General features: G+C 30.8%; 1 protein-coding gene across 1 annotated transcript in view; it reads left to right on the top strand.

The window, feature by feature from the left end:
- The first annotated feature begins 314 nt into the window (after window positions 1–314).
- The window catches only part of LOC106458614, a 30,818-nt gene continuing 9,078 nt past the window's right edge, over window positions 315–22,054 (top strand). The window contains exons 1-12 of the mRNA XM_022384888.1: window positions 315–386; window positions 1,715–1,867; window positions 2,296–2,454; window positions 5,829–5,948; window positions 6,777–6,956; window positions 8,725–8,847; window positions 10,910–11,056; window positions 12,410–12,477; window positions 13,967–14,123; window positions 14,526–14,679; window positions 16,592–16,798; window positions 20,364–20,561. Of these exons, the coding sequence (XP_022240596.1) occupies window positions 315–386; window positions 1,715–1,867; window positions 2,296–2,454; window positions 5,829–5,948; window positions 6,777–6,956; window positions 8,725–8,847; window positions 10,910–11,056; window positions 12,410–12,477; window positions 13,967–14,123; window positions 14,526–14,679; window positions 16,592–16,798; window positions 20,364–20,561 (1,738 nt within the window). The remainder of the gene's footprint in view (window positions 387–1,714; window positions 1,868–2,295; window positions 2,455–5,828; window positions 5,949–6,776; window positions 6,957–8,724; window positions 8,848–10,909; window positions 11,057–12,409; window positions 12,478–13,966; window positions 14,124–14,525; window positions 14,680–16,591; window positions 16,799–20,363; window positions 20,562–22,054) is intronic.

The following is a 22,054-nucleotide window of genomic DNA, read 5'->3' as shown; positions in this document are numbered from 1 at the left end:
TTAATTTTGAGCAAAACCAAACATTTTCTAAAATAATCAGTCCTATTTGAGCTAATTTCAAAATACACTGTTTTCGTGCTAGTTGAGGGTTGAAACGAAACATTAAGTTAGCATTTCGGAGGAGAAATATTGCAGAGGGCACTGTAGTTTCAGTCGCGGGAAAATTATATAGTATATTTTTGATGACTGTTTATATTATGAAACCATTACGAAAATTTAGAAAGTAGATTAGTAGGTTATTATCTACTTAGATTAAATTCATTTTCAATATTTATTTTCTAATTTTTAAAATTCACCATTCATTGATAGTGAAGATGGAAGACAAGCTTTTAGTCATTTTATGTTCTCGTTCTAAGCTTCACATAATTTCAAATTTATGTTCCCAAGTAAGTAATTTACATTTGAACTTTGAAGTTACAACTTACACTACACTACATGTTTATTCAGTTTAGGCTGTAAGTATTACTACTACTAGTACTGGTGTAAGTTAGCTATTATTATAGTATGAATTATAATAATACTATTAGTATTACTAATTATAAACATACTAGGTAATACCATTACTTAAAGTCTAGAATAATCAAGTCTTGGTTGCTTATGGAAAGGGTGGAATTTTGAAATAAATTAAAAATGGATATAGTATTTTAAACTATTTAGCGTATATGGCTACTTAGTAACTTAGTACAACTATAGGCCCCAACTGAAATGTACTTTATCTTAAAATTTGGGCTCCATATCAGCTGTTATAATATTTTTGTTTTCATTTACAAATTGCATGGTGTAGAGCCTAAAATTAAAAATGTAAAATGTTGGCTGAGTTGCCACTTGGAGTTTATATTCTGAATAGAATTAAGCATACAATCTTTTAAGCAGATAATTTATTTATGAGGATTATTACATTGCCTCTTTTGAGAAATAATCCATTTTTTTCTTTGTAAATATATATATATATATATATTCTGATTACTTTGACTCACACAATAACAGTAACCCTACATGTAGTATGTTAATTTAATTTTTTTTTTGTAAATTGGAAAATATTGCAGTCGACACAGTATGAATCTTTATATTGATTGACAATAGTAACATCAACTTACACTATAGTTATAGGACTCAGTGAGTTTGTGTTATCTATAGTATATATTAAAATATAGTACATTGAGAAGCACATTTTAAAAGTCTAGTTGTGTTCATGATATTACTGGTTTCAGAACTGTGTCATTCAAGCTACTTGTTTTATTATTATTTTGTACTTATCCACAAACTTATCTGTGGCAAGTCTTTGCTGCTTTGAAATTTTCAGCAAGCTGTAGGATTAGTTCCTCTGTTAAATGTTGTTAGTAGTTTAAAACTTAAATATTTTACATTTTTCTGAATGAAACATTTTTTATGATTTTATTCTTTTTGCATTTTTGTTTTATGGAAACTTGAAATACAGCCTACAGCTGATACAGATTAAGTTTTGCCCATAAATTTGTCAGTGACAGATATAGTTAGTGTCAACTCAATAACACGTATTATTATAAAATGATAAAATTCTAGGTTTACATTGGAATTTCAATTGGTGTAGAGTTGTTTGGAGTGCCTTTATACAGTAGTAGAAAAAAAGAAAAAGAAATTATAAATATAGAATATAAGACTTGAAAAGCTTTAAAACTAATTCTGTAGTAGTCAGTGTTGCTTTACAGATTTTTTTCTTTGTATTTTATCACAGATATTGGAAATTTTTCCAATCAAGAATAACCAATATTTAGATGCAACAGATGAATTAAGCAAATCACTTAAAGCATCAGGGAAATTCAGTCATTTGATATCTTCGGTAGAAATGGCATTGAAGATATCGCAAGAACCTTCAGCACATCCTGTGGTATGATGTGATTTTTTGTTTATTTCTGTAAAATGGGTAAAAATTTGTTCTATTTTACACAAGGGATTTCATCTAAAAATGCAAAAATTCAGCTGGTGAATATCTTTATAAAGTGAGTTCTAGAGCACCTTCAAAGCATTAGTAATAAAGCTTCTTTATTACTAATTAACAATATGCAGGAATGTGAGGTATGTTAAAAATGAAAATTAATACAAAGTGGGTTTTACAACATGTTTTATATGTAGCTTAATGCAATTATATTTACAGTGGTAAATAGATGTGATACACATAAGTTGAGTTTACTTGTCACCTTCTAAATTTATCTTGGCTGTGTTAAAATTGCACAAATACAATAAAGCCTGAAATCTTAGTTAAGCGAAATACTGTGTAAAATTCTTTTCTATATATATATATATTTTTTTTTGCAGGAAGACCTGGATATCATTAGTAATGTTGCTGATAAATTAAAGACTGTAAAACAAACCATTGGATTTCAGTTTAAGAAAGTGGTAGCCAATCCTAGTGACAGTGTGATGTGGAAAGTGCTGGCCAATCAGATGACATCACTTTTTAAAGACACTATTGAGGTTTGTAAGATCTCTGTATATAGCATCATATTCTTAGTTACAGTTTTCATTTTGTACACACATTAAGCATGCAAGTTTTAAACCATTTAATATTTTAATATGAAAGATAATGTCTCCTAAAAGGAGAAATAATTACTGTATCTAAAGAACAGCTTAGATCTTTATAGATGTCTTTTTGTGGTTACTGAATATACACACAGGGTGGTGAAAAAGTAACTTGATCCAAAGATCTTATTCAGTATAATAATTGAACATTAAAAATATCAGTAGTTAATCTCATTCTCTTGGCAATGATTAAAATACCCTATAATAATTATTTCAAATTGCATTGGCTAGTTTTTAATGTATAACAGTTTAAAAAATAAATATTATTTCTCAAGACTTGGGAGCAAGTTACTTTTGCTTCACCTTGTATTTTTGATTCTATACTTTTTAAATAATATTCTCAACATCATTATTTTCTGGTATTTAGGAACTACATATACATTAAAAGTGTCTTATTGTTGAAAAGTACACTGTCTGAAATTACTGGAGTTGTAAGAATGAATGCCTTAAAAAATGGAGCTGTGTGGACAAAGAATTGACCTCTTGGTGCTACCAGTATGAAAGTTGACCACATGTAATTAAACTGGGTATGGGAGTTCTATATCAATGCTTCTCAACTGGGTGAATGGTTCACCCAGGGGTTTTGTATATTGTATGTTGTATTCATTCTAGTTGTAGTTTGATGTATATTTAACTCATAATAAATAATTTTGCATTTTAATTTAGTACTTTTCTTGTCTTTTTTTTTTTTCAAACTGGGGTGAGTGAAGTATTGTAAAAAACTTATAGGGGTGAATGATATTGGAAAAGGTTGAGAAGCACTGCTCTATGGGATTTCTATTTTTAAATATTTTGTTGGCATATGAATATTAAAATTTAGCCTATAAATTACATATTTTCTGGAGCATCCAACTTGAATCCAACATAATTTATTTTAAAGGAACATTGTAGTGTTTTCATTTGTTTCTGTTGTTAGCATAACAAACTTACAGGCTAAAAGAATTGAAAAACTTTTAAAAAATTCTGAACAAAAATGTTAAGCAAAGCATCTGTCACTCCAGTTGAAATATAAAAATGCTTTATTGTAAAAAATTGTTGAAAAGAAATATACTGTCATTGAAAACAAATAAAGCTTGGAGGATTTTCCCAGATTTAAAGATAAGAAAGAAGGAATTAATGTTTCAAAGTTAGACTATTGTATTATTAAACCAATATCTAAGTAGGGAAAAAATTATTTTAATGATTGGCCAAAGTAAATAATAATAGTGCAAGGTACTGCAACTTTTTTCACTTGCTCACTATTAGCTGTATGATTTGGTGGAATGATATAAAATGGCTTACTTTTTTGAAAAATATCATTCCTTGCCTGGTTCATATCTGTGAGGCTACTGATGTGGTCGTACGTAAATATAACAATTTTCTCAATACTTTTCAGTTATGCTGTATTCCCGTACTCTCACATGATTTGGGAGTTTCATATGTTAACTGATAACTATGGCATCCATAAGAATAATTCATAGGTATAACTTTTGTGTGATGATGCACGTCCCCTACATTTTTTCAGGGATATAATTTCATTGTACAAACCCCAGCTACAGAAATTTCCCCCACCCACTCTTGGAACTATACCTGTACCAATGCTAGGGTTGCATGAGCAAATCTCAATACTTGGCATTTCTAGGGTGTTTTATAATATAATATTATGTATTATATTATACAATATAATATATAATATTATATTATAAAACATAATATAATATAATATTATGTATTGCTATGTATTATATATTTTTCCAGTTTCAACTTATATTCATAGCTCACTGAAGAAAAAGGCATAAATAACAATAACCATTACCGTGAGATGGTTTTATTTTGCTACATCAACAGTGTGCGGCATTACCCGTGTATCTGAAATTTAAAATCATGCTATTCCACTATTAATAAAATTCTTATTTACCTGATTAAACAGATAACAGCAACATTCGCTGCAAAATTTTGTGTTCCAATAAAAAATCCAAAGTGGATAGAGGAAAGAAATTAACATTCTTATAAGCTAAAATCTACATAATTTAAGTAAAGTTAAACCCACTGTAAAACCTCATTGTTAAGATAAAGGGGGACTGACAATATCATTAGTATGGAAAACCAAACCTGATATCAAGTGTTTTTATTTCCATTGTTAAGACAAAAGGGGGACTGACAATATCATCAGTATGGAAAAACAAATCTCATATCAAATGTTTTTGTTTCCATTGTTAAGACAAAGGGGGGACTGACAATATCATGAGCATGGAAAATCCAACCTGATATCAAGTGTTTTTGTTTCCATTGTTAAGACAAAGGGGGACTGACAATATCATTAGCATGGAAAATCCAACCTGATATCAAGTGTTTTTGTTTTCATTGTTAAGACAAAGGGGGACTGACAATATCATTAGCATGGAAAATCCAACCTGATATCAAGTGTTTTTGTTTTCATTGTTAAGACAAAGGGGGTCTGACAATATCATTAGCATGGAAAATCCAACCTGATATCAAGTGTTTTTGTTTTCATTGTTAAGACAAAGGGGGACTGACAATATCAATAGCATGGAAAACAAAACGTGATATGATGAGTTGTTATTACCTTTGTGAACAACAAAGTGAAATTCAAATGAATAGCAAGTCTTTAATACCACTAATAATAATAAAACTAAAGGCTTAAAGGAATCACTAAGTTGTATTGATTAACATGAATTAAATTATTTTGAGTGATATTATCACATTGACTTAACAACCTATGAAATGTTCAGAATTATATTCAGAACATACAAAATTCTTTTAATGCTGATTATTGGGATGTAATGAATGCAAAGAATGCGAAATAATCTACTATGGACTTAAAAAAGTTGGAAACAGAATTTGATTTACTGTTACCATTAGATTTCATGTTCCTAACATTTGCAGTTTTGCCTTAAAATTGGTTGAGTTAGTGTTGGTTATTGTTCAGTAGACACTAGTGCATTAAACTTTTGATAATCTGTTGATAGTTAAATTCTCATAAAATAGTGTAAGCCTGGGTATCATATCAGTACCGATTTGTTAATAATCTGTAGGTAGTCAAGCTCTGCCAGAAAAGTGCGAGCTTACTTATCACATCAGTACTGATTTCATAAAAAAGCATCAACATTTTCAGAAATCTGAAATCTGTCAAAGGAGAATGTATATTTGTAATGTCAAAATTTAATTAAACCTTAACTAAAAAAAACATTAGGAATGTTTTAGGTAAGTGCTGTATTAGCCCTGATTTATGCGAATGTTTTAAACATTTCTGTTTCATTTGGCTTCAGTTACTTTATCTAGTTAAGAAGACAGAAGAGAAGGAATTACGGTATCTTGTACAGAACGTTCAGGAGAATTTGAAAAAAATATCTACTACAGAGGAACAAGTAAATATTTCTAAGTTAAAGGTAAAAATACACCACCATTTACTTCACTGTTTTGTGAACAAATGTAAAAGCATAGTTTGAAACACTATAGATAATTTGGATTTTTTTTAAGTATGGAAAATTCTGATTTATTGAAATTATTTGTATAACTTGAATTTTATTTTTAAACTGTAATGTGTAAGAAGTTAAGATTATCTCTTGCAATGAAATATATAGTAAAATAAAATAAGTCACTATTTAGTGAGGGTTGAATTTTGAACTTTTAAGGAATTCACTATTTTTACTTAAAATGTTTTTTATTAAGTTGTTTTATTTTACTTTTTGTCAAGTTAAAACAACCTTAAATAATTTAGAAGATGTTGTACAAGTGTAATTAAATGTGTAATTGTGATATTAGGGATTGTTAATTCTGCAGTGAGGTTTGACCACAATTATGATGGTGGCAGCTAATTGTAATTAATTTTTTGATAAGTAATTTGAGCTCAGGTTTGGATGATTGTAATTAATTTGAAATAATTTCTAAAGTTTGACTATATGAACCATTTAACTGGAAAATTTCAAGTAATACTGATGCTAAAACAACCTATTGTAATGTATGCTTTCAGTGTTACTCAAATAAAAAAGAAAACTAAAGAATTATCCATTTATATATAATTTATAGTTTGATCAAATAACTGCTCGGTCTGGTTTTGTCACTAAACAGTGTCTATCCACCTTAAAAACTTGTTTATAAAACGTGTATAAACACTTGTGCATTTATAGATTTTATATGAAAACAAATATTATAGTGTTATTATGGTGTGTAAAATAATATTTCCAAACAAGACAAAACTGTTTTATTTAACACAGGAAGTTTACCAGTTGCTGACTAAGCTCTTGATTCTCGGTGATCAGTACCATAAGGATTTGACGCTGAAAGTTCACCAACATCAGATGAAAGTGGCTTTACTTCTTTTACAGAGTAGTGGTATATTTTTGGCTAGGATTCTTAAACTTTTACCTCATTTTACTGGCTGTGCACGTAGTAAGGTAGGTTCATCTTGTTTTAAAAAGTATTTTACAAGCCTCCAGAATGAAGGAACGTAATATCATGTATTTGACATTTTTGTGTACCCCCTACCTTCCTAACTGTTTTGGTTTATAAGTCTGTAACATACATAGATATCATAAATATGGACAGACCTGGTGCTTGTAAATGCAAACTACTCTTTCATTGCTAAATGATGGAAATATGGTAACTAATAACATTACTTATGCTAAGTTGAAAAACTGTTTACTTTGTTTTATGTTTCCTTATACTAACATGAAAATGATGTTACCTATATTGAACAAAGTGTACAATTAGTACAACAGTCGTTAGAAAGAATTATTGTGGACATTAAACATTTGATATTTTGTGGAAGTTTCTTTAAAATGTCACACAAGCACTATACTGACAGTGACCAACAATTGTTAGATCTGACACTGAGTAAAGGCATGGCTCACATGAAATAAGATACTATCTCTGACTGCATAGCTGACAGGAGATAAGATGTTGCCTGCAGTTACGTGAGAACATGATTTGTGAGATGAGGTAGTTTTAGCTGTATGGCTCACATGAGATAAAAGATTACCTGTGGCTGAGCAATGGCATGCTCATATGAGATAAGTTACTACCTCTGGTTGCATGACTAAGATTGCTTTACATCTGCCTAATGTTAGTTCACATGTAGGAAGCTAGACAGTAGAGGCTATCATACTGCAAACTATACCATCTGTCAAAGCTGTTAGTAAAAGCAAATTCAATATAAGATTTGATTTGATGATAGTGAATCTTTAAACCAAATTATCATTCTTTGATCCATGTTTTGTTTTAGATTAGATTTTGCATCTCAAAATCAACATTAAATTTCAAGGTTAAAGTGCGTGTCAAGCTTTTGAAGAAAGTAGTTTGTAGTAAACTCTGTATTTCATAACAAGCTTAATATTTTTTCAAAGTCTCTTTTCCAGCCTTTAAAGATAATTATCTGTTATACTAACCTCTTATTTACAAGACTGAATTTTGTTCCAGACTCTTGGGACTATTGCCCCATGACCTAACGATTAGTGTGTCATGGTTCAAAGTTGAAGGCATGATATGCTGTTGAATTGCTCTGCACTTTCAGCTGTGAGGGCATTATAAGTTACAGGCGATCTCACTATTTGGTTAAGAGTGATGCTGTATGAGACAAATGCTTCTGAATTGTAAGCAGATTTAAATTTGGAATGGCTATGCCAGATATCTGACTTAGCTACTCAGCACACATAAGGTGAAAGTATCAAAAGCCGTTTGGACTGAGGTATTTGTTGCATCAACAAATGTTGGTATAAGCTCAGCCAACTTGAAATGGAGTTAAACATTAACTTAATTTAAATCACAAGTGAAGATTATGTAACATTTAATAAACATAAGAACCTAGTAAGATACACTCCTTTTGTTTTCTGTGTGACATTATATTGGTTTATTTTGCTTACATGCTGTTATATGAAAATTGCTTTAATGTTTTGCTCTAAAAGTAGTTTAGAAACCCAAAAATATTGCATCAACATTTTCTGAGAGTATATAAATATTATAAAGTAAAATCATATTATCAGAAACAAAATTCATATTTGGATGTGAAAATAATTTACTTTGATTTTTTTTTGTTTTTTTAACTTAGCTAAGGCAGGTTACAACAGTACCTTAAAATTGTGATATAGTCTTTGCTTTTTCAAAGCTTAATGTTAAATAAACTTATTTTCCTTATTTTTTGAGAGCACTGGATCTAATCGTACATAGTTTCAGGCTTGTGTAGAACTGGTGACGCAACAGATGGAGGTTGTATTGGATAGTCTCTGTGATACAACAAAAGTGGACTCCGATGTTGAAGATATGGGACACTTTGTCCTCACTGTTGACAAGGTAAGACTTTGAACTTTAAAATTTAACCCAGTTTCTATTAATCAACTGTTGAAATAACAAAAAGCAGTAATAATCATGTCTTGTAAACACAAATTCCAATTAGTTGATTATTTTTGTAACAGTTGCTGTAATATGAATTTCAATTAACTAATTCTTGGAATAATCAAAAAGAATAATAAATCAGAAATGCTAATTTTGATTATTTGATTTAATCATAATTTTGATTAAATTTAGATTTTAGTCATCTAAGAAACATGAATTATACCAAAATAAATCAGATCAAAAGGACTAGTGTATGTACTGTAAGAAAACACAACCAGACTAATTAAAGAAAAAAAAGAAAGAAATTGAAAGTTTATTGTTTGTTTCTCCTAATCTTGCACTGACAGTTGTTAAACATAGAGCACGATATCAATAGACAAACTTTTACAGAAAATCGCACATAATAAATATACATTACACCTATGCAAAGATATAATTAATTATACTTATCATAAGACATTAGTATTAGATTTATTATATTTTTTTAACACCACATTTTTTATCTAGTCCTTTAGTAAATTTAAAAAATTCATATTTTGGTAAATACGTGGTCTCAGTGGTATTGTTTAATTTATTTGATTCTAATTGGAACCTTACAACTCTTATCAATTCTGCTGTAACTTACAAAACGTATATTGTAAGATATTGATTTGAAATGTCAAACCACTCTTCACTGACAAGGTACGTACTACTTAAATAGCCAGTGTAAATCACTTCCTTTAACGATTGAAATAATAAAACTTTGGAAACAAGATTTAACTTTTCACTAAGAATTTTGCTTATCTTAGCTTACCTTATCCTAACATGATTTCTCAAAAACAATCATTACAGGACATTATTTTATATATATATAAAAATATAACCTCTACATTTTTGTTAACCTGGGAAAAGATTGTTCATATCTTGAAACTAAATAATATAAACCACCAAAAACAAACATAGATTAAAGAGGCTAATATTTGTAGGCAAATGCAACATGTCTTCACCATGCCATCCCAACATGGCCAATTTTGACACCAGGAAAATTGTGAAAGCACCAAAAATTGAAAACAGTCTATCACTGCTTGGGACCTTCAAGAAGGTATCTTTATACCAAATCCATTGTAAATTGGCTGAAATACTGTGGAGCAATTGTCAAAAAACCCCAAAATTATGCTTTTTTGTGAGCTCTGACCCCCTTAAAGGACACAAAATGGACAAATCCAACTTTTTTATATGATAATGTGTTGGGTGCATGAAAATATATATCTGTGACAATTTTCGTCTCTAAATATTACTGCACACGAGCCTGAAATATATTTTTTGGGGTTGTTTGACCTATGACCCAATAAAATCATTAAAAAGGCCTAAATCAAAAGAATGGAAAAGGAGTCTGGGTGTATTGAACCAAGGTATAATCCTACCAAGTTTCAAGTCAATCTGCCAAGAAATGAAGTAATGGCTGTTGATTGAAGAGTGTTTGGAAGAAGAAGAAGAAATGAAAAATGTTTCTCTGCGGAGAGCTAAAAATTTTACAAAGTGCTTAGTTTGAAAATCATGTTTTGGTGTATTTGCAAATGATTTTTTTTCTATAGAGTCCAAGATATCTTAAAAAAATGTAAATCTTTTCAAATAAACAAAGACAATTTAATGCTTTTAAAAATGTCATAACTTTTGGAAAAAAAATATTGTATATCAATTTCAACAGCAAATTATTGAATGTTTTAGTTAAGAAAAGTATGAGGCTGTTACCTTGTAGCACTGCCTGATGTTCTGTTGGCCTTATATTTAGGTTGTACTGAAAAAATATTGTATATCAATTTCAACAGCAAATTATTGAATGTTTTAGTTAAGAAAAGTATGAGGCTGTTACCTTGTAGCACTGCCTGATGTTCTGTTGGCCTTATATTTAGGTTGTACTGAAAAAATTTTATCTAATAAATACATTTAAGAAAGAATAGATTAAGAACATGAAATTATCTTTTAAAAGTCTATTATTTTTCTTTAGGGTAGTTGTTTGGATTATATATTTGTGTTTCAGGTTTTAGAAGACTTGTCTGTTCCTGAAGGAATGACAGATGTTCTACATGAAAATGACCAAGTTGAAGAAATAGTAAAATTCAGTATGGCTGTTGCTCATCTGTTAAAAGGAGTTACTAGAGAACAAATTACTCAAAGTTGTCATAGGGTTAGTATTAGGTTGCACACAAGATAATAGGTCTTAATAGATGTTATGGCAAATACTTCTTGTTTGGGATTAAAATAATACTGTTAATAAATGAGATGTTGACTTGTGCTGTTAAATCACCATTGGCATATGTTAGATAATAGATTTCCTGCTATTCTTTGAATAAAATTTGAAGTTACAGAGATTGTGTTTTGCCATTCATATACTAATAATTTCCTTTATTTCAGCATTAAAACTACATTAGTTGAGCCATCAGCTAACCAAAAAGAGTTCAATTTTTTTTTTAGCATTTCATTAACACCATCTGCTGACAGTTATTACAAATACAAATCACTGATGTTTTAAGATTTAAACCATCTGTTTTTTTTCAAAATAAAATTTAATGGAAAATTCAAGTATCAAAATGGAGAAAATCTAGTTTGGAATCATAAAAAGATATGAACATTTAAAAAAAAACTAATATTAAGTGTTTACTTGTAATTAAAAATAATTTATATTCTTTTATTTTTTTCTTTTAGTGATAAACATAAGGATTAATACAAGATTTTACATGGATGTAGCAGTTCAGAATTCAAATGCTTGATGAGTTTGGATAAACATAAATCATCACGCAATAAAGCATTAACCTTTTATGTGTTTTTTAATGGAAATATATATTTATATTGTTTGTTTGTTTTGCATTTTGTGCAAAGTTACACGAGGGCTATCTGCGCTAGCCGTCCCTAATTTAGCAGTGTAAGACTAGAGGGAATGCAGCTAGTCATCATCACCCACCACCAACTCTTGGGCTACTCTTTTACCAACGAATAGTGGGATTGAACGTCACATTATAACTCCTCCACAGCTGAAAGGGCGAGCATGTTTGGGGTGACGGGGATTCGAACCCGCAACCCTCAGATTGTGAGTCGAGCGCCCTAACCACCTGGCCATGCCAGGCCTATATTTATATTTACAGTATTTATGCTTGACATAATAATTTTGAGCATATTTAAGTTTGTCATTGATAATAATATTTGAAAATCAAAATTTGATCCACTGATGTTAAAATGAAATGTAACAAAGTGCAAATTTATAGCTACTCGTAACAGTTGACTTTAAAATACATTTAGGTAATTATTTATTAATAGGAAAAATTATTAAATTAAGAACCTTGTACTGGACATTAATATTATTGAGATAGGAAAATTCAAATTTAGAGTTGGTGTACTAGAACCTAATAGCAGAGAAATATAAAAGTCAGAAAAACTGTAGGTTGGTAACATTTTAACAACAGCTGGAATTTCTAAACAATTTTGCTGTTATATCTTTGTTCAAGTGAAGTTACTGACATCCTAATAATTTTTCTCTTTGTAGGTTTTGCAGCAGAGGACTAAACTGTTGATGTATCAACAGGCTGATGTGTCTTTGTGTGAACTACCTGTGTAGGTATTTTTACAGTTATATTCAAGCATCAACAGAAAAAATAGTTCTGATAATACATATTGAATATGTCTGAGCTGATTATTAGGTCAGGCATTACCAATTAGTTAGCTTGTCTGAACTGGGAATTCAAGGATTTGTGGCATGTGATCTGTTGGTATTCAGAACAGACAAGTGTCTCATGATGTAGAGATGTGAAACTTGAGAACTTATTTAGATATATCCATTTGAAATTAAGAAATTAAAATTTATATAATATTAACAGACCTCTCATGAGCCAGTGGGGGTAAATTTTTTTTTTAGAAAAAAAAAAAACTACCCAATCTGGTTTTTCATAATTTGAACTTAAATTTTTTGGACATTTTTATTGGCTAAAAATAAGGCATTTCCCATACTCTTTTTAATGCTGGGGCTGTGCAAAGTAATTTGAAGTGTTTAAGGTGACTGAAGCCCGTCAGCACGTCACGAGCTTAACGGCCAAGCACAAGAAGCATGGAAGTCTCCAAATGACACAGAGAGATATTCAGGAACTGTTTAGTATCACCTTGGTAGATATTATGCAGCAAGCCGAGTACAGTATTATGGCTTTAGCTGCTTTACAAGTGTTCCTGTCTACTCATCTTACTGCTCACTATCATGATGCTTTGACCTTCCCTACCAAATTGCAGGTGAAATCATTCGTATCTTAATTGAAAGCTAAACATAAAAACATATTCATATCCAGAGGATTAATTGATGTATCCTTGAAATACTGTGCTGCGTATATGATGTAGTCCAAAGATTTCATGTTTTACCAGTTCACTATCATAAACTGTGTTGTTGTGAAGCAGGTCATTGTAGGCACAGTTTATCACTAGTAAATTTATGTATTGGTAATTCTTTCCATGAATGTAGGATCCTATGATCCCAACCCTGAAAAAGGTACCATTTTGCGTAGTATAGTACAACCCCTTTTTTTACCTGACCAAATTTAACCGTATTCAGTCTTTAATAACATCAAGACTTTTAACAAAATTCTGGACTTTTATCCAGAATTCAGATCATGTATTTCTTCGATCTGGTGTGCTTTCATCATAGTTCTGCTCAGTGAACACCACAACACCACTACAGTCACGACATATCTCAACACGAAGCCTTCAACTTCTTCACAATGACTTCCTGCTCAGCTTGAGACTTTCACAGCTTTCCTGGATGCCTTGTGTCAATGTGCAATAATCTGCTTTTATATGTAGTGTTTTGATAAAAAGTTTCTTGTGAAGTTATTGTGCACCTGGATTATATTAATAAAAAACACTATATGAAATTATTGAAATAAGGAATGATTTTTTACACTTTCTAAATATTGTAATAACTGTTTGTAAAGAATACTTCCTTATAGTCTGTAATCCTTATTTTAAAAAAAAAGTGCTTATTGATAACACATTTTAATTATTTACCTGTTAAAAAAGGAGACATTTGATGTCAGTTGTTTTCAGTCATTTTTTCTCTTAGTGATTCTTTTGATGGAGAACGGGAAAAGGTGGTAGAAGAAATAGAAATGTTGGAACGTCATGTGAATGAAGGGGTACTTCGATTGATTGCAGAAATATTCACAGAAACTACAGAACCTCTAGATCGCATGCTAGGTGTTGCATTTGAAATTGGAAAAGTAAGTCTATTATTTATTACATATTAAGCTTGCATTTGAACAAAAAAATTTAACCCAAGTCATTTTGTGTTTCTAAAGGTAACTATATCTTAGAAATAACTTTCATGTTTTGTATTTATGATGCATTAGATGTTAGAACATGTTTATGATATTGTTTATATTTTGGAAATAGAAATATTTTAATGGTTTTGTACCTTAATTTCAGTTGTTGAATAGATGAATTTAAAAATGGATATTTGTATTTTAAATGTATCCGTCTGACTTATTTTTTTTTTTGTAGGAATGGTTTTTTGTAACAGTTATAATGAGATTCTCTTGGATCTCCTTGTTCAAAATAATCAAGTTTTATAAGAAGAATGTATGCATGTTTATAAATAAACATAACTTATTTTACCTTTACAGAGCTGTGCAAAGAAAGACAACTTGATAAACATGAAGTCAGTCCATGAACCTTTCTTTACTACTCTGGAACATTTGATCCAGGAATTTCTTCGTCATGCTGATTCCATGTACCAAGTATCCAGATTTGTTGTTGGCTGTTCTACAGATACACCAGGTATGTTGTCAAAGTTTGTTTTCCTGTGGTGATTTTTAATTTACAGTAGGGATGGTGAGAGAGTTTATACTGACATGTGGGAGATTTATGTGTAGCAGGTAGTATGTTCTTGTTATGAATTAAAGAAGTTATTATTTATATCAGATTGATTAATACTTTGTTTTTAAAGTTTCAGCACCAATAATATCTTGGAATGTAGCTAGTCAGCATGCCATATCACTCCATTTTAGTAATGCTGGTAATGTGTAAATAAGTTATTACACTTAGATTTAAATGTCTTTATATGTGCAGAAAAGTAGCAAACTATCAGTACAGCCTCATCTACAGTGAGAACAAACAAAATAACTGGTTATCAGTTGTCATTTTGAAAAATAAAGTACAAAAGTGGCAAAGCACTTATCAATGGAGGCAAATCAGATACTTTCAAAGCAAAGAAGTGATTTTGAGAATTATTCTTGTGTTCTCTATACCAAAATAGCTGGTGATTTTAAAGTGAAGTGCAAATTGTTTAACATGTTAATTTCATGTGCTAGCAAAAAGAAAGCAACTGTACTACCCCAATGCAAGATCACCTGAAACATAAGCACGCTCGAGACTACAAGAATGTGCAAAAAGTTTTTGAAGCTTATTGGATCTAATATTGAAAGTTAAGAGTGCAGTCTCAAAGTTTGGAATGTTGAAGAAACAATAAACTGTTCAGGAATGTTACCTCAAACAAAACCACACTATTGGACATTAAAAATCATCGGTGGAATAACTGCATTTAATAACCAACTGTATTCAGTTGTTACTCATCAGAAGAATTATTCAGTTGATAAAAACCTACTTGTGCAAAATAAGTGTTTCAACTATATACAAAAAGTGCAAGACTGCAGTTTCTGGTCATATTTTGAATGTCATGCTGTCTCTTTATCATAAGTTTATTTGGTCATATTCAGTAGCAAATAATTTCACAGGAAACTGGATCACAGAACATGTGGATTTACAGCATGCTGCTCTTCCTGGAATTCACACTGATAATGCAGTAGAAAGAATGTTGGAAAACCTAAAGAATATATGAGAAACCAAAAATATAAGTATTCACCTCCTGATAAAAAGTAATGGAGCAAATGTTGTGAGAGATTTTAATTCTTATGATGCTGGGTCACCAAATGGATCATGTTCACACATTACGATTGTAAGCTGTAGTTTATCTCATAATTCTGTTTGCCCCTGAAGAAGAAAAGTCCACCTTTCGAAAGCGCTCGGGTTACTTATACTCTGGGTGGTAATTTTGGTTACGTCCTTTCAACCTCAACGTGTTTCAGGGCAACCAGGCTTCAGAAGCTTTTGTACATATTCGTGAGTATTATAGTTTGTCCTGGATTTGGTTTGACCGGGTCTGGAGCATACATTAAGCTTAGAAAATCAGGCAGCGGCACCTTCGAGGATGCGTCGGGTGTGATATGGCACCAGGGCTAAAAATTTTGGGTGGGGAGGAGGCCGTCTGTCGGTTCTTTTCAGGGCAAGGAGGAGGACCGTGGTCCAATTCTCAGAATTTTGCTGTGTGTGTGGGGGGGTGGGGGAGTACTCCGAGAATACCCACTTTCAATGGTGAAGCGCTTGGGTTATAGTGTTTTATCCTTTTATAATTCATTAGAAATGTTATTAGACATTTTAACCACTATTCTGTAGCATGTTCAAAATTAATGGTTGTATAAAAAGATTTAAATATATCTCAAAAGAAACTTGTGTAAAATATACAGACAAGATGGAATTCAGTGTATACTATTTTCTAGAATAAAATAGAGCAATACGCTTTTCTTTGAGTTGAATTATGACTTAAAAATTAAAACAAAATAAGTATGTATTTAATGATGAGGATTTTTAAAATTCAGTGTCAAATCTATAAGTTCATATTGTTTAATTATAGGGTTGCAGTCAGTACTCACATGTGTTAAAATGTTGGAGCTTCTAGATCCTGAACTGGTGCCTTTAACAGTGTCTTATGCTAAAGAATACACTAATGATACTCTTGTCTCTCTTCATCTTCTCCAAGAGGAGTGGCATAAACAAGTGAAAAATCTTATTGCATCAATTATTCGGGTCTCAGACACGCAAGCATTTCTTGATGTGCTTGGTAAGACTTTTTTTTAGCTCTCAATTTTATATCTAGCAAAAACTTTAATAAAAAAAGTTACTGGAAAAAGAAACTGGAACTTAAATTTGACTATAGACTATGAACAAATCATTTTTTATTAACTTATTTTTCGAACAAGTTTTTTAATAGTTGTAACTATTCTTAAGGCACACTTGGGACAACAAAACTGGAGCCAAATCCAGTGTCAGAAAAAGGTTCCCAGTCTGTTTTTATTGACGTCTTTTCAGGTGAATTAAGTGTAATAAAACCAGGTTTAAAGCTCATTCAAACATATATATATTGCCATGAAACTTAATTAGCATAAAATTATACAGTAGAAGAAATAACTGGAAGATATAGTAAAAAGAAGTGAAAAAAATTATTTATGACAACAAAAAAAGTGTTTAAAAATACCACAAAATATCAGGAAAAAAATGGGAGGATCAGACTTACAATAATCTAAATTCAACTTTGTTTAATCATTAAATAAAGCATAAACAAAATATAAATAATAATAATGGTTAAATTTCAAATGGAACTAAACATAAACAAAAAATACTTTCACAGAACATGGAAACATGCATTAATGATTACATTTCATAAGTAAGTTAACATGATCAAATTACACCTTAACACAAGTCTTAACTCTTTAAAAAGCCACTAAGATCGAATAGATACTACTCTGACATCTCCTTAGATTAGACCTGCAAAATCTAATAAATTCAGTAGGTCTTGTTCTAATTCAAACCTAGGTACAACTGTCTATGACATGAGTCAGTCAAGGATGTTGTACATTATTTCATGAGATGGTTATGGGGCTGTTGACAACAGTTACATGGAAGAGATTTATTTCTGGATTCTTATGATCCACAGTTTTGTGATTGATTAGATGAAGTGAGAGATTCTAGATTATGAGAGCAGTTTTAGACAGACATGTTTCAACACCGAAGGAGTTTGGATAAGCCAAAACGTATTGTCTGTATCTTCTATATTAGAATTAAGGTTCCAGATGCTAATTTATTAATTACATGTGTGTTAATCTCTACTCACATTTTTTAACCAGTGACCTTAACATTTTGAATTTGTTTTGATATTCAATATTATTTCTATCCAAACCATCATTATACAGTCTTCTGTCTGTCATTTAACCAATGATAAATCACTGCATTTTGTTTTCATGTATTAGGTCCCTGAGCATCTTTTTTGTTGGAGTGATAAGATGGCCATGCACTCGATATGTTACAAGTCCAAAAATACCATATATATATATATATTTATACACACACACAGATAGCTAAATAGATCAAAGCCAAAACATTCACAATGAAACTTCAAAGAAAAGTGTAAAAAAAATTTCCATTCCCAATCCTTTCATTACCATTAACTTATAACAGAAAATGCCTGTGATCATAGCTCCCAAAAGCATTGGGATATTCCATCTATCAGACATGATCCAAACGCAGATGTCAAACTAGTTAGCAGCCACGGAGAATCAATTAGGGGTTAGAAGTTGAGTGCTTTGTATTAATTTCATTATTGTCGTATAGTGCTGATTTGATTACCTATTTACAATTAATGTAATGTATTAGAACTATTTATTGATATATCTATATATATATATATATATAGCTACACAGACATATGAGTCTCAATATGTATACTTCTACGTACGATGTATCACAAATTTTGACAAGGTTCTATAAGCTGTTTTATACACTAGTTTCATAATGGTTCTATAGAGAATTGGCTTTTTTGATTTGCATTTCTGAGGGTTACGGGTTTGAATCCGTGCCCTCTCCAAACATGCTCGCTCTTTCGGCCGTGGGGGTGTTATAATGTGACGGTCAATCTCACTATTCATTGGTAAAATAGTAGCTCAAGAGTTGGTGGTGGATGGTGATGACTAGCTGCCTTCCCTCAAGCCTTTCACTGCTAAATTAAGGACTTGTGTAGCTTTGTGTGATGTTCAACACAAACTTTTCTGATTCTTATGTGTGATTTCAAAATAGCACAAAATATCAGGAAAAATGGGAGGGTCAAATTTAGAATAACTACCTGAATATATAACTTACTAAAGCTATCATTATATAGAGTGATGCATAAGGATTTTAGTCATACACCCTACTGTAGTTTTCTCCCAGTCAAGTGTATCTTATGCACTACATGTAAATCATACAGGATGTATCAAACTGTAGCAGTATTTCTAAAGTGTATCTTATGCGCTACATGTAAATCATACAGGATGTATCAAACTGTAGCAGTATTTCTAAAGTGTATTTTATGCACTACATGTAAATCATACAGGATGTATCAAACTGTAGCAGTATTTCTAAAGTGTATCTTATGCACTACATGTAAATCATGCAGGATGTATCAAACTAGCAGTATTTCTAAAGTGTATTTTATGCACTACATGTAAATCATACAGGATGTATCAAACTGTAGCAGTATTTCTAAAGTGTATTTTATGTGCTACATGTAAATCATACAGGATGTATCAAACTGTAGCAGTATTTCTAAAGTGTATTTTATGTGCTACATGTAAATCATACAGGACGCATCAAACTAGCAGTATTTCTAAAGTGTATCTTATGTGCTACATGTAAATCATACAGGACGCATCAAACTAGCAGTATTCTAAAGTGTATCTGATGCGCTACATGTAAATCATACAGGATGTATCAAACTGTAGCAGTATTTCTAAAGCTTATCTTATCCTTGTGTTCATATGGTACAAAAGGCTTTTTGCCGTGAACTTACCAATAACTTTTAGGAGATTTGTTGACACAAATCTCCTATTATCATCCAGCTAATGTTCAAAAACATACTCACCTCCATTGACACTATAACTATTTCTCGATCTCCAGGGTTTCCACTCTTTTCCCATCTAAGCATTCAAAACTCTTGCTCCAGTCTTTTTATACCCCACTCAATTGCCCTTGGCAAATGCTAAGTTGGTGGAAAAGTTTTCCAAATTAGAATTTTCCAAGGGCATTCGAGTGGGGTATAAAAAGACTGGAGCAAGAATTTTGAATGCTTAGATGGGAAAAGAGTGGAAACCCTGGAGATCGAGAAATAGCTATAGTGTCAGTGGAGGTAAGTATTATTGGAAATACATTTTCAGTTTAGGAAAATGTTAACTTTGGTGCAAATGCTATAGTTTGCATGAGTAATGCATGATATAACTTTGAAACCTTTTTGTAGGAAAGATATTATAACAGGGATTGAATCTGTAAAAACAACATTGCCTGTGTAGTGGTGAAAATTTTCTGTTTATAATTTTTACAAAGTTAGTGCTTCAGTTATCACAGTTGTATCTTGTAGACCAATAATGAAAGGTATTTTTGTAGAATCCTAGAATGTGTTATAAGAACTAGCATAAGTCATCACTTGATCACCTTCCAAAATTATTTTACTTTGCAAAATACTTATTCTTAAAATATTTTAGCAATATTTTAAGAAATTCTACATAAAAGATGTTAAAATAAAGGAAAAAACTAATTTTGAATAGTGGGTTAAGTTTTTAGTTTTTCAAGTGATTATGAGTGCATTAATTTTATTGCAGATATACTAATTAGACAGTCATTCGAAACTCTTGTGGACTTCGTTTATGACCGGAACAGAGAACAGCTTAAGGTGCTTGCCAAGACCATGACTGGCAAAGCAGAACTTGTTGCAGAAGTGTTTATGCTTGTCATTGAAGATGCACAAAACTCAGGAAAGTGCAAAGACCAACCTGCTCTTTTAAGCAACTTGAAATCTGGTAAAGAAAATGTAACTTCTTTAAGCATAGGAGATGAAAGATACATGCATGAGATAATTTAAAAAAACGTAGTATACTTTGATGGAAACTGAATTTCTTTTTTCTTTTTAATGTTACTGATAATTTTCTTACTAGATTGTATTTGTTATTCTTACTGTCTTGAAATTGTATGGGTTGATTCCCTGTTTACACCTTTGTTTTTTAAGTGCTCATTATTTTTCACTGTCCTGTTAGTTATTATTTGGCGATAAATGCTGGAGGTGGGTTTTAATGAACTAGAAAGCTTGTACATTTGCAGTTTTAAAAGTTGCTATTAGAGACAGTAACTTAAAAAAGTGCTCAAAATAAAAAATACAGATGTGTAGACATATTAAAGTTTTTAAAATAATTAATGTATACTGAAAGAATTCAGCAGTTGATAATTCCATGTAACATGTGCATTGGAATTTTTAAACAGTTGATCAACAAAATAGCTATACAGGTCATTCGTGAAGTCTACTTCAGTTCTAAGTGTTAAAAAGGTAAATACTGATCATTTTTGAAGTATACTTCAGTTTTAAGTGTTAATAAGGTACATACAGGTCATTCGTGAAGTCTACTTCAGTTCTAAGTGTTAAAAAGGTATATACAGGTCAATCGTGAAGTCTACTTCAGTTCTAAGTGTTAATAATGTATATACAGATCATTCTTGAAGTCTACTTCAGTTTTAAGTGTTAATAATGTACATACAGATCATTCTTGAAGTCTACTTCAGTTTTAAGTGTTAATAATGTACATACAGATCATTCTTGAAGTCTACTTCAGTTTTAAGTGTTAATAATGTATATACAGATCATTCTTGAAGTCTACTTCAGTTCTAAGTGTTAATAATGTATATACAGGTTATTCTTGAAGTCTACTTCAGTTCTAAGTGTTAATAATGTACATACAGATCATTCTTGAATTCTACTTCAGTTCTAAGTGTTAATAATGTATATACAGATCATTCTTGAAGTCTACTTCAGTTCTAAGTGTTAATAATGTATATACAGATCATTCTTGAAGTCTACTTCAGTTCTAAGTGTTAATAATGTATATACGGATCATTCTTGAAGTCTACTTCAGTTCTAAGTGTTAATAATGTATATACGGATCATTCTTGAAGTCCACTTCAGTTCTAATTGTTAATAATGTAGACATCTGTTCACAATTGTTTCAAGTGATGCTAAAGTAGATCATGATACTGTAGTCCATTCAATGAGAAGAACTGTTAATTTAGTATTTTTATACACCAGTTGTTAACTTTACTAGAATAGTTATTCATTGAGAACAACTATCAATCCAGTATTTTTATACGCCAGTTGTTAACTCTACTGGAGTAACTATTAATTGAGAACAACTGTTAATTCAGTATTTTTATACACCAGTTCTTACCTTTACTGGAGTAGTTATTCATTGAGAAAAAATATCAATTCAGTATTTTTATACACCAGTTCTTACCTTTACTGGAGTAG

Source organism: Limulus polyphemus, unplaced genomic scaffold, assembly GCF_000517525.1.
Source record: "Limulus polyphemus unplaced genomic scaffold, Limulus_polyphemus-2.1.2 Scaffold493, whole genome shotgun sequence".
Lineage (NCBI taxonomy): Eukaryota > Metazoa > Arthropoda > Merostomata > Xiphosura > Limulidae > Limulus > Limulus polyphemus.
The sequence above is the reverse complement of the archived record's forward strand: the minus strand, read 5'-3'. Positions and strand labels throughout refer to the sequence as shown.